Source organism: Pyxicephalus adspersus, chromosome 6, assembly GCF_032062135.1.
Source record: "Pyxicephalus adspersus chromosome 6, UCB_Pads_2.0, whole genome shotgun sequence".
NCBI classification, from domain to species: domain Eukaryota; kingdom Metazoa; phylum Chordata; class Amphibia; order Anura; family Pyxicephalidae; genus Pyxicephalus; species Pyxicephalus adspersus.
In genome coordinates, this window is record NC_092863.1 from 79,443,313 (window position 1) to 79,457,633 (window position 14,321).

At 38.4% G+C, this 14,321-nt stretch overlaps 1 protein-coding gene across 1 annotated transcript; it reads right to left on the reverse strand.

The window, feature by feature from the left end:
- Positions 1-621: 621 nt before the first annotated feature.
- On the reverse strand, positions 622-14,313 carry ARSB (arylsulfatase B). Its single transcript, XM_072416309.1, has 7 exons — positions 13,600-14,313; positions 11,231-11,421; positions 10,080-10,287; positions 4,118-4,361; positions 2,774-2,844; positions 2,212-2,343; positions 622-1,595 (listed from the first exon to the last, which is right to left on the reverse strand). Exons 1-7 carry the CDS (start codon positions 13,772-13,774, stop codon positions 1,339-1,341), a joined length of 1,278 nt encoding a protein of 425 aa, XP_072272410.1. The 5' UTR covers positions 13,775-14,313; the 3' UTR covers positions 622-1,338.
- Between the last annotated feature and the right edge of the window lie 8 nt (positions 14,314-14,321).

A 14,321-nucleotide genomic window follows, 5' to 3' on the forward strand; every position in this document is an offset into this window, starting at 1 on the left:
ATTTCTATCAGCATTAGGAGGGGGTGCTGAGAAGTTCCTGGCTTTGACCCCTTCCACATGAAATAGAAAAATGAGTGTGGGGGCATATGACAGCCTAATATCTTAGTATGTAACTGTGCAAATATCAGGTCTTTGTGATTCTTAAAACTGTGTTTTCTTTTAGTGAGAAGCTGTGATGGCAGAGGCACAAGCAAGTTTCACGTCGTTGGAGTTATGGGCCACCATGAAGTTTTTGTGTCTCCAGGGAAAGTCAGCAAAGGACATTCACAATGAGATGTGATATTCACACGAGACTCAGTGTGAATGTCCTTTGCTGACTTTTCCTAGAGGCACAAAAACTTCATGACGGCCCGTAACTCCAACGACGTGAAACTTGCTTGTGCCTCTGCCATCACAGCTTCTCACTAAAAGAAAAAACAGTTTTAAAAATCACAAAGGGCGCAAAGCAAGGAATTTCTCAGCACCCCCTCGTATTAGACGGGGTACTAGGAGAAATTATGTTTTTTTACACAGATGACTTCACTTTGGGATGGTAAGATGAGATATATTTTATATGTTATGCCAGCCTGTAATTCTGCTTTAAAAGAGGTGCAAAAGAGAGAGTGACCACACACACACACGTTTGTACTTTGCAACAAACATTTTCCCTTGGGACTTTTTATTGCAGTTTATCAATATAAACACCAAGAGGACATTGGTCATACAGCATTGTTTTCCATATACTTATTTTGAAATCAGGACAAACAACAAAATCTCTGAGGTTGAAAATACAAATATAACATTGTTTTATGAAAGATATTTTATGCATTATAAAAATGTATGTGCATTAAAGCATGGATTTTCTTTCTAAAAGCAAAGAATAAAGAGGCCATTATCTTTGTAAAATACTGTTGTATTAAAGTACAATACCATTACTTTCCTCCAATTACATGTAAGCAATAACCTGGGAGCAGCCTCACCTGTACAGCTAATACATCACCACAGTCACCCAAGTCACTGATCTGTAGTACCTGCAAAAAACAGTGAAAGTTCAACAGAAGATGGATAGTGTGACCCACTGAGCAATCAGTACGGTTTGCTAACCTATTGATATATATTGCTACAAACACTTTTCTTAGATAATAATAAATCCAGCAAAATCTAATGTACGCTTTTCTTACAGTTGTCAGGTAAAATCATTAGAGGCAAATGTTTTTTTTTGCTGGCAGTAGTCCAGTAAATCTGGCTCTCACAGAGCTCCTATCCATGAAAAGGGTAATCAATATTTAGGCAAACATCATTCTTAGTCTTTCAAAGACTACTTAAAAACACAATACAGTTCAATTTTTCCTGAAGTGATTACTCCCAGGGTCCCCATACACCAGAGGCTTCAGGGTCACATCGTGGGTCATCATCTGGGTAGAAGATGGGCACGGAATTATTGTAGTAATACTCCAGACGGGAAATAAGCTTCTTCACCACACCAGGGTATTTCTCTGATAAATCATCAGTCTCTTCAGGATCACTGAGGATATCAAACAGCCTGACAGATTTTGTCCAAGAGTCCAATGAAGGAAGGTCTGTGGCATTTGGTGGAGGAAACCAATGATCACAGCCTTACAGAGAGAAATGTAAAAAGATACGGTATTAAATGTACAGACCTGAAGACCACACATCAATTCATAACTGTGATTATTTGCACAAGCCTAAAAAACAAATTCCTATAACCAACCATGGCAAGGAAAGGGTTGGAAATCTACCGAATATGGCAGTCACATTACAGATTACAGTGTATTATGTATAATCTATATACAGAAAAATGAACTTTTATTAGTTGATATTTAGGTCAAGGTATCACCATGAATCGTGCACAAAGGGTTTCAGTATGTATGGTTCCAGCATAATTGCATCTGAGTATGCAGGAGGATGGACACCAGGTGATGGAGGAATGGGGCTGCGTAGGGGCAAGGGTGCTAAATACAGGAGGAAGGGGCATGGATGATGCAGGCAGAAAGTTTTCATATAGGACGGTTATGAATTTTTAACTACCATATGTGTAACAAGGAAAAAGTCCCAATTAAATGTCAACATTGGAGATCAGAAACGTTAAGCTAAAGTTCTACAATTTATTTATACAGCCCTTGAAAGCAAAGACTTTCAGTGCATGCAGCTACAGCCATCATATTTAAATGTTTTGTGTAAATATAACCTACTGAAGCAGAAAAATGGTACCTGGATATCCAGTCAGCAGTTTCCATTTCCCATGTCGAATAGCAGCATGAATTGATAGATTGAACGATGAATATTCATATTCTGGAACATTGGTGCTAAACATAGCTTTTCTGGTTTCATGATTTGCAGAACCTTAGAAAAAATGGATATCACAGAACATTCAGAATGTAATCCTTATATTTACTGTTCACAACAAGACTAAGCTGCCACAAAATCCCCAATTAATCACAGATCATTTGGTATAACAAGTTACAGGAGATACTTCCATGACTGCAGCTCCAGTATCATTTTTAACCATTGAAACAGTCAGCACTGTCCTGTGCCCGTAGTGGGCAAGTCTAGGGCATTCCATTGGCTTTGATATGCTATATTGTTGCAATTACCCACACAAGTGCCAAAAAATAAATTAGTTGTGTGATGTGCAAAAAGTACGCTCAGATGGCTGCTCACTGTATCACATGTAAGAATGCTTGACTACTGCTTATCAATGAAGCTTACTGGTACTGAGTATGTGAAATAGAAATGACCACAGAATTATAAATGTAAAAAGCATGTTACTTACACGGAGAAGGGTCTACAAACAAAGGGTCTATATTATGCAGCAGTTCTTTTCTTGGGGATGGACTTCCTTCACTAAGAAAAAAAAAAGAATGACAGGAAACTAGTTAAAGAAACACATATTGCAGGGAATATATACTATACAAGAAAAAAATCCACATCTCTATATGACGTATGTTTATGTACAATAATGAATATGTTGGTTGGTACACAAGACATGTATGAATTATTATAAAGTGCCAAAATCAGATAGGGAATTTGCAACCTAACTGTATCTTAGGGATCAAAATCATGCTGGATTATGCTGCCTAAAAAAAAATACCCCAAAAAGAACTAGCAAATAAAAATAGTCAATGCAAAGGTAAATATCCAGGCCCAGAATGGCTGATCTGGCATGGCAATAAGGATGGTGCTTCTGTAAATAACTGCAGATTACTTCATTTTAATGAATCCGAGGATATTAAAAATGGCAGGTGTGTGAGGTGTTCAATAGTATGGAATGGTTAATACCTTTCAAAAGTTGTCCAAGAAAGAACAATGCGTAAAATGGCTACAGGCACACTGATATACAAGGGGGTAAGGCTAGCCTGTCTGCAACTTCAGAAAGGAACTGAAATGCTGAAAGACTTAATGCTGACCATGATGTGTTAGAATACACCGTGCATTGCAAGTTTACTGTGTATGGGGCTGCATAGCTGATGACCCCTGTCTGTGCGTACAATAGGTGTGGGCATCTGAGCAAAACCATGGAAATGGAAAAAGGTGACCTTGGCTGATAATTCACTTTTTTTTTTTAGATCATGTGGTGGTACAGGTGTGTGTGCATTGTTTATCTAGGAAAGATATGGCTGAAGAATAGAGTATGGAGAGAGCGTAGGCAGGTGGAGGCAATGTAATTGAAAGTATCTGCTGCCAACATTGCAACTGGCTGAATACCACAAAGAGCAGCACAAAGGGGGCCTACACAAAATGAGGGAGGGGTTTTAATGTTTTGGATGATCAGTCCATACTTACTTTTAAAGAATACCTGATCTCCTGATGTCTTTTTTGTTAAATAAATTTATGTGTCTGAACCATTATTAGATAAAATCATTTGTAGACTTGATGCAAGGCAGGAAGTAGAAATATCTGAGAAATAGAACTTCACAGGCACAAAGTAAAAGGTACAAAGCTATTCATGCTTCAAAGAAGGAAAGAATACCTTTACTTTGTGCCTTTGAAGTCCTATTCCTCAGAGATTTCTATTTACGACCAGTAGACTGGCATCTAATAGCTCACTATTGCATCTGACATACAAACAAAAACAATAACAACAAAAAAAGGCTTTGACTTTGTAAAGACGCAATACCTGATTGTTTCCCAAACATCAAATCCATCCAGGGGCTTTGTTCCTTTGGTAGATCCTCCTGCCAGGTTAACCAATGTGGGCAGCCAATCTGAAATATGGATCAATTCTGTGCTTGTGACTCCTGTTTGCTTTAACAAGGGGCTGGTAACAAAGCTCACTCCCCGCACTCCTCCTTCCCAAAGGGTCCACTTCCTCCCACGCAGAGGCCAATTGTTTCCTCCTTCTAAGGTCTGACCACCATTATCTGAAGCAAAATGTTGGTATTATTTCATGATCAGATGATGAAATGATGCTAAAACACAAATGCAGTTAAATTTATCCTCTCATTTCGGCAATATTTGACACAGAATGGTCTATACCAACATTTCTCAACCAGGGGTTGCTAGGGGTTCCATGAACAATGGGCAGTTTGTGACTCTCAGGTCAGTTTACCAGATCACAATGATCTTTTTGCTTATCTGTAAAGGTGGTAGCCTTCCCAAAAGCCAAAAATGTAGGAGGCATTCTTCCAACTGACCAACTCACAGATACTGTGAGCTGTGGATTTAGTAGGTATAGCAGGGGTTCCCTAAAGACCTGACAATTATTTAAAGGGGTTCCTCCATGGTAAGAAGGTCAAGAAACGCTGGTCTATACTGTTTACAGTTGTCTACAGGCTATCTAGTGGTCAAATCAAACACAATTGGGTTTGCTGTTTATTCTTGAAAATGTTTCACCATTTAGCATAATTTGATGGCAGCAAATGACCCAACATTAAAACTCCTTCAGCTATCCCACTTGTCAGAATCCAATGACCAAAATGTCATACACATTAGGCAGGCATTAGCTGTTGTAGATAACTTAAGACATGTGCCAAAACATTTGTCCAAAATAAGTTGTTTCCACCGCTTTATGCATAACTGTTCATTTTTCAACACCTAATAATATTTAAGGCTCAACTCCAACTTTTCTTTCGGTCTTGCACAATTGTACAGGATCCTTTTCTGTACTGAAATAACTTACTCTGATTTCACTGAACACTGTCAGCTTCCTACAATAGAAGCTTGGGAAAGAGACTGCTTTGTTTGTGGCCGATTGCCATCCAGCATCATCTAGTCCTTTCCTCGCTAGCTAGCTGGCTCCTTCCATTCCATGAATTTCAGTCCCTTCTGTCATGGAGGCTCACAGGAGGGTGTTATCATGTTATCATACGGCTTGATTTAAGGAGGCTATGTATTGCACCCATCATCCCCATTTATGGGTTCCTCTACTTAACCTTTCTTATGCTCCACGTGTGATTTCCAGAGGCCCAGGCAGAAAGTCATGTATTGCCTGTGTGTTGTTCTATGTCAGAATGTACACAGGAATAGGGCAATCCCTTCCTGCCTCATGTTACAATCATAATCATAGTATGGTTGAAAGAAAGAGAGAGCCACATGCACCCTATACCAGATAGTGCTGGGTATTTCCAATGGCAGCGTCACGGAGGTAGAGATAACCAAAGTAACAAGTTTTCTTCAGTCTTTTTTAATATATATTATTATTATTATTACTATTATTACTAGAAATTGTGACTGATGACTGTTCGTGATTGAAATATGAACTATATTGATGCACGAGTTACTGCAATTTGCTGATGTTATTCTCTAGTGACAAATAAATTGATGTGTTTTAAAGAAAAAAATCTTGGATAAGTTATCTTCCATTTAAAGTCCCATTAACTGAATCTCCAACACAGCATCCTGCAAATAAAATACACTCATTTATAGGCACATTTAGCTCCGACCTCCCTACCACCTGTACTTTTAATAGGGTCTTTGAATCATCTGCAATAATTCCTGCATTTCTTCTAAAATAAAAATGATCTACTGTCACACCGAACGTGGTCATGCTGAATTTTCTTGAGTTACCTGTGGAGCCATAAAGAAAGCTCCAGCACAGAGGCTGCGGTCGGCTCTCAGCATGCAGATATAGAGAACTCCTGCCATCTCATTGTTTCCAGAACATTAGAGCGGAACATCTTGTGTTAGTGACTCTCAATACTTTCCACCTAGTGAGAGTCACAATATGTCTGCTGCTCAGCAGGTAACACTGTGTTCTAACAATTATCAGAGGCAAGCGCCAAGCTTCTATTACAAATATTTTCTCCATCAAGATATTATTAAAGTCAGAAGCTTGTGTGGGTGAAGTTTAGATGAGACAGATTGTCTCTGATTTTCTAATCACCTCTCATCATTATAGAAAATCATTTTGTGGGCTGAATCTAGACCCTTTGTGAAGTAACTAATTCCAAAGAGAATTAAAGTTTATTTCAAGCCTTGCAATGAACTCCTTCCTAAATGATTCTCTTTGTTCTGCTACATATGCTATTAAAGTGGTTTGTTATGTCTGCTTGAGAAGTACAACCAAATACCTGTTGATCCTACCAGAAATCGTGTAAGCTGTCCTTCCAGTGCTCGCTGTCTTTGGTAACTAGTTAGGTCTTATGGTTAAATGAAGAGCATCTCCCCAAATGCTCTAGAGAAAATGTGAGGGAAGGTAATTTGCCATTTAGTCTTTAGGTAAGAATATTGCTCTTCCATAAATACAGTGCATTGAATGAGCTTTGTCACCCTAGGATAGGAAGCATTGGAAAAAGAAATCCTAAAAAAGAAAACTAATGCCGTCACCTCAACAAAAGACTAGTAATCAGAAATACTTTAGTATAGATATACTTAATGTACTGACTGACTGGCTGGAACATGGAGTGCTTGTACTGTCTTTATTATTATTAAACATGATTTATATAGCGCCAACATATTAGGCAGCGCTGTACATTAAATAGGGTTTGAAAATGACAGACAGTGACACAGGAGGAGGAGAGGACCCTGTCCGGAAGAGCTTACAATCTAGGAGGTGGGGGAAGTAACACACAATAGGAGGGGGATATGTAGTGGTGGGAAGTAGTGAGGGTTTTAAAAGACAGAAGAAGACGGGTAGGCAAGTTTGAAAAAATGGGTCTTGTTCTGTTGACTCTTGTCTGAGCTGAATCAGATACACGAATTGGCTAGGATTGATTTTGTGTGACTGATTGCTATTGTACTACCATGAAATAGCCAGGTCATGCAGAGCTCTCTATCCATTCTTCATTGTCACACACATGTAAGTTCATCCAATAAATACATGAATCTTTTGTAAATCACACATAGGTAGAATCATCTATTGGCCAGAATTTGAATGCTAGGCCAGGTACAATGTATGATGGCAGTGGTTGTTCATTCAGTGTGACTATTTCTGACAATAAAATGGCCATAAGTATATTAAAATCATCTGCATATTATCATACAGTCTGCATATTGTACAGGTGTCACCTGCAGATATTAATGTGCAGCTGTTATTATTAATAAACAGGATTTATATAGCGCCAACATATTGCACAGCGCTATATATTAATTAGGGGTTGCAAATGACAGACAGATACAGACAGTCGCACAGGAGGAGGAGAGGGCCCCGATATGTGCATCAGGGATGAAATGATCTGACCAGTGACTATTACCTACTTGCCATACCTCCTATCATTAGTGTGAACAGCAGAGTCAGTCACATCAATGCCCTGACAACAGAAAACAATGAGGATCTAAGTAAAATAAATAATATATATTTTATTATATATAAATTAAATAAATAGTATATAAATAATACAGGTTCTATGGAAGATTTTGTTTTAAGGACAGAAAAATTGAACAAAAACGCTTTTCACCTACATATGTGTGATGAGTCCAGAAAACTCAAAAAAGACTTTCTGTATCAATTATAGATATTGGCGATAAATAAAAAGTGCTGAAGTTGTTTCCCTATATTTCCTGTAACCTCTTTGGAGGTTGTTGATTTAGGCAATGGTATTGGGAATGTGTGTATCAGGTTAGAAAATGTATTTCACCTTTTTCTGCCTTCCTTTCCATATCAATGTGTTCCTATTGTATTTGATTTTCGTTTATATTATAGGGGTACAAGAATGACCTGGGGCCACCTGATCATTCAGCAACATAGCATTTATTGACGTTATTTCACAGAGTTATTAAAGAATTTGCATAGCTTGTCATATTGTCTTCTATATCAAACAGGATTTACAAGAGCTCATTTCAAACTTCACTGCTTAGGTAAGGCTGTGTTTCTATCTGCCTGGCGGTAATTTTTTTGTAAACCATTTGTACTGAAAATAGTTAAATGTCTGAATGCCATGGCACCACCAGGTTGTTGGGAGCCCACAAAACTTTTAGCAAGGAACAGAGGAACATTTTCTCATATCCAACCTTGCACAGAAAAGCAGCAGGTTCACATTAACCTCCCATACTCTCTTTTCCATCAATCAATCCATCACTGCTCCTCAATACAGGAGATGGCACCCTGTGTAAGCTAAATGTTATTTCTCCAATAGATGAACAGGATGCATAATGCTTATGGATAGGCATACCACGATTTCAGAAGCTTGATCATGACTTTGAAATTTCACTGTAAATAAAATGAATATTATAGGTGTTTGATGCCCTCCAGTGATAGGTAAGGGGTATAACAGCTACACATGAAATCATCCTCAATGTAAGTTTGCTTCCAGCACACTGACTGCAAAAAGTTATTGTCATTTCAACTTAATTTTACTGTGTGTAACCTCATTTTAAAGACATTGTGTTTGCAATGATTACTTATGCAGTGCCTACATTAGGTTTCAATACAAAGGCTGGATACATTTTCACCTGCTTCCTGCTTGTTGCAAAAAGCTCATCAGTGAGGTTCTGTGTACTGGAATGCCGAGCTACAGCTACTTGTCATGCTAAGTACTTCTGTTACTTTACCCCAGTTATTTCACACTTTACAAAATGTCACATAGCAACCATTATCGGAAAACAGAAATTACAGTTTCTTAGTTTTAGTACAATACTACAAGTAATAAAAGGAAAATGGCCAGGAAAATGTGTAAAGTCTTCAGTATTCCAGTTGTCATTATTTGCCTCTAACATGCTCACAGATTTATCAGATCAACATCATCTCTGTTCAGATTAACCTATGTTTAATCTTGTATTTAGACTGTTGGTGGAAAATATTGTTTCTGTTTTCAATACAGTGCAGAAAAAAATTGAATTTGTCAATGGTGTCTTTAGGAGTGTGCAGAAAACACTGGGTGACACATTGGGCCTGATTTATTAAAGCTCCCCATGGCTGGAGTGGATACACTTTCATCAGTGAAGCTGGATGATCCAGCAAACCTTAAATGGATCTGGTTCAGCATTAAAAACATTTGCTAACAAATACCAAATGACTTTTATTGTTTGCTGTTTGTTTGCTGGATCATCATCTCTCCAGCCTTGGAGAGCTTTAATAAAGATACCCAATAAGAGGAGGTGATACCAAAATGAATGGGGACTTTACAGTACTTTTGGTATCATCCCCTTTGTTGATCAAAGGTGTGAAACTTAAGTTAACCATGACCGCAGAGAGGCCACAGGGTGTCAGGGACAGAAAATTTTCTGTGTTTTAACACAAAGCAGTGATAAAACACAAGTAGCACTATTGCTACAAGTATAGTCCTGGCCATACAAGTATAAGCTTAGTTCTACAGATGGTAGAGGGGGGAAGAAAGTAGCTTAGGTCACAGAGTGTATGATCAAGCAAGTAAGCATTTACAACCAATGCATTTAAGTAGGGGGCCCGAACCAATGCCACTGGCCAGTGATGCAAGGTGGTGGATGTCCAAACCACTGCCATTGATCTGAAATACAAGGTTGTAGTGTCAAAAGTACTGCCAGTAATCAGAGAGGCAAGATGGTGGGGATGGGCACAGCGCCACAGCCACCGACCAGTGATGCCAAGTTTGGGAAGGCAATGACACCACAAGTTACTGCACTGGGTGACATGGACCCTAATGACATCATTGTAACCTCAGTCAAAGTTGGCATGAACATCCCCACATTGGTTGCCATATTTTCTAAACTTCATATTTACCTACCTGTAGAGAAGATCAAAATGGTGTTGTCCCAGAGTCCTTTCTGTTGAAGCGCTGCAGTGACATTCCTTACTGCCTCGTCCAATACAGACACCATTCCAGCATATAGGCGTCTGTTCTTGTCCTTGATGAAGTTATAGGGCTCTACATACTCCATGGGAACTTGTAAAGGGGCATGGACAGATTGGAACGCCAGATAGAGGAAGAGAGGCTGCAAAGATACAGAGACTTGTGAAATGGAGGTCAAATAAAATAGTGGGGGAGAAAAAGGAAGGGAAGTACATTAACGTAAAAGGTATGGAAATTACTAAACATAGCTGAACAGACAAACATTAGATCATATTTCAAACATTGATTACAGATAAAATGTGATATGCTTGAAAACGCAAAGATCCTTTATTTAACAAAAATATCAATAGATGTAATAATGCACTGTGGAAAAAGTAAGTACATCCTTGATCCCAAAAGTTAATATTACTTATTATACTACTTTTACAGTATATACTATACTATGGTAATACTTACACTATATAAATATACTAGATCATTAAAGCCCAGTCCCTTTTAGCCGGGCGCACCACCTGGCACTTTTCAGTGACCACCCGACCTGTTTTTGGGTGGTTACTAATGAGCTGGGTCACAATACAGGGGCTGCCACCTACCTACAATTTCTTCCTACCCGGCTTTAAAAAATTTCTGGGTTAAACACTGTTAAATTGTTTAGCTTTAAAAGACAGCAAGACATGAAATGTTGACTGATGCAGTAATTGCAATGCCTGAGCAGTCACACTATAAACCGAACTATACATGTTCATAACAGAAGCAATTCTCTGAATATATCAGCACCAGTGCAGAAATACCTAAAGCAAGGACCTATAGGATGAAAAAGTTGGCTGACAGCTGCACTATAGATTGCAATGATATGATGTTCCCCCAGTAAAGGATAGTAGTAAATCACATAAGCAGGAACTGCACTCTGTGTTTTTACATTAGAGAGCCCTAGGTTTTATGGCTTTCAGCAGGGAATGCCGGACTACATGCAGATACCTCACTGTACTTGTTTTCCAAGCCTACTGACAATTTTCCAAGGTTGAGTGAATAAAGATTCACGCTAAAGGAGGGTTGGTACATTTTATTATCACAATTCTGCCCACCTTTTCAGTATTGTGATTAGTGATGAGATCCACTGCTCTCTCTGTAAATAGGTGAGTTGAGTATTTCTTGTCGTATCCTTTGGCCGGTGCTTCTCCTTCCCGAAAGTCGAGAGCACACATTGTTTTGTTGAGAGCAGGACTTTCATAGCATCTCTCATGGCTGTAATAATCTTCACTGCCAAGAAGATATCCTGAAATGCAGAATAAATAGCAATACAAAACCTGTAGCAACTGTCAGTATTATTTGTATTTGTGTTTTAAGTAAGTCATCAAGAATCAGCAAGCATTTGTTACAGTGAGTAGAACAAAGCAACATACTCAAACTTTATGTCAGGGTAAAGCAGGTAAAAGCATATTTGTGCAATACAATTCTCATTCCTTCATAAAGTCCAGGTGTATAGAAAATATCCCCGTAAGCAAAGGTATATGACAGAGATGATCCATAACTAGTCAGAAAAATGAGAGAGTGAGGTTAGGGGGGTCAAATCCCAAATGAACTGCATGCAGACCAATCTGATCTCCAATGTAACCGCCACAACTGGGCTGTTACCATTCCTTTCCATTGATGCCTATTTAGTCCAAGCTGTGATGTTCTCTACGAGGAGCGGTGAGGAACATAGTGCTAAAAGGGTAAGTAAACTATAAAGGAATAATGGGTATTTCTTCCAAAGACAAAATGGCACCCACTGGCACTGACATAAGGGCCCCTATGTCTCCCACTGACAGAGGGACTCTTTTATTCTAACTGACACAGAAATATTATTCCTACTGCAGACACAGGGACATCATTCTAACCAAAGATCAAGGTATTTAATATTCCAACCGATGCAAAAGCATTTTCTACAGCAACTGACCACCAACTTAGGGGCATATTAGACAGATGACAATAGGATGGCTGAAGACATGTTTTTCCTGGTTATTTTTCCTTTTTACTATATAGAATTGTACTAGGAGTGAAATACTTACGCCAACATAACTTTTGGTGTAGAATGTGAGATATGTAGTATAAAGTCAAGAATGCTAAATCGTGCTGTCATGTGCCATAGTGGTCAGTAGGTGGCAGTGTTTTATTTTTTTTCACCACTACTGTCTATCTTTAAAGCATAGTGAAACACTGCCACCTGTTGTACTTTAGGATACATTACAGCAATATCTAGCATCGGTCTAGCAATAGCAATAATAATAATAATAAACATAATAAAAAAAGTATTTATATAGTGCCAACATATTACACAGCGCTGTATATTAAATAGGGGACAGATACAGACAGGGACACAGGAGAAGGAGAGGACCTTGCCCAGAAGAGCAATAGTTTGTTACAAAATGTTTTATTTCATTATACCACTATGATTTTTTTCACTATTATTTTAGTTTTATTTTTTTAATACAACATAATACAAGTGTTAAATTTTAAGAACATCTAATTACCTGTAATCTACTGAAAATGATCTTTACACTTATTACATATTTTTAATATATAGTTTCTCCCCGGGTATATTTTATACATATTCTCTTTTTATATTATCATAGGTTAATTTTTACACATAGATTCCATCCCTTTTTTAAAGGCATAATTGGCTGAGATCTGTATTTTGATCACTAAGTTGCTACTTTATGTATTACACCCAGACAGAGCTTTCCTGTTTTTTTGCCAACTCAATGCTAACTTTGTCATGGGTTTCAAGCATTAAAATGCAATGAACTATGTTTTTTTTTATGTTTTATTAGTCTAAATGAAATTGTGTATTGTTTGACCCTCATTGATGCCTAATATTATCGATGTTTGCTGACTGTATTTCTTGGAGGGTTAATACAAGCCTAAGTCTGTAACTTGGAAGCATCCACTTGCTGTTCATACAACACAGCCACAAGGATGCCATGGTATGCCAACGCAGAGCGGGTCCCCCATTTCATCTGCCAGAGTTATTTTTTGTAGAGGTTACAGCCTGACTATTGGCCATACAGACCTTGATTCTAACATCAGATGTGCCTGACACTTGTAGTTACTTCTGAGTTCATATTATTATTCTCCCATAGATTAAAGTGAGGGGGCACATGAATGGCATATTGCTACTGGACATGGACAGATATTCCAGACAATGGCCTTCAGTACTTTCATATTCAACAGCCAATCATAGTCATCAGTATCGAGTTATCCCTGCATTTATAAATGCTCCTTACCAGAGCTAGAGACAGTAGATGGAGGTAACAGGTTTCTGTTGGTGTCTTATTTCCCCCATTGTCACTCCCTATTTCTCTGTTGGGGCTTCTAATATTTCCTCTGTGGTATGGACATACAAATTCCCATTATAACAATTCACTTCTTAGAGATGTAATAGAAATAGAAAGAAATAAAAAAAACAACTAACCAAAATATGAGTCAAATCCTCTCTGGGTTGGCAGACAGTCTTTCTTATACATGCCAAGATGCCATTTTCCCACCATATGTGTGACATATCCGGCTTCTTTTAGTAACTCAGGTAGAAGCTTCTCATCCAGAGGTAGGCAATAGGGCTGGCAGGGCCATATGATCTCATGCTGCATTCCTGTGTGAATCTATACATCAAAAACATGTGAAAACTCCAACCAGAGTATAATGATTAGGTTAATATTAATATTTATTACAAATACATTCACTAGTCACTTTATATGGCACACCTGTTTAACTGCTTGTTAATGCAAATATCTAATCAGCAAAGATTATTTTGGCATGTATACATAGTAAAGATGGCCTCCAGAAGTTTAAACTGAGCATGAGAATAAGGAAAAAAAAGGGATTTAGGTCAGTTTGAACGTGGCATGGATGTTGGCACCAGGCTGGTCTGTTTTTCAGAAACTGCTGGGATTCCTATGGACAACTATCAGGGTTCATGGTTTAGGATGGTCCAAAACAGGGAAAATATTCAGTGGTCGGTAGTTCTATGGGCAAAATGGCTTGATGAAGACCGGTCAGAGGAGAATGGCCGGATTGGTTCAAGCTGATAGGCTACAGTAGCTTAAATAACCACACATAACAACCCAGATATACAGATCATCTCTAAATGCAAACTTTGAAGCAGATGGGCTACAGCAGCAGCAGACCAGTCCGGGT

Excerpts from the sequence above, each read along its gene's own strand:
- ARSB (XM_072416309.1), bottom strand. The coding sequence starts at position 13,774 with ATGCAGCATGAGATCATATGGCCCTGCCAGCCCTATTGCCTACCTCTG. Across the intron at positions 10,288-11,230 it reads CTAATCACAATACTGAAAAG|CCTCTCTTCCTCTATCTGGC; the intron begins GTGGGCAGAATT and ends GTATCTTTGCAG. Across the intron at positions 1,596-2,211 it reads ACTGCTGACTGGATATCCAG|GCTGTGATCATTGGTTTCCT; the intron begins GTACCATTTTTC and ends TCTCTCTGTAAG.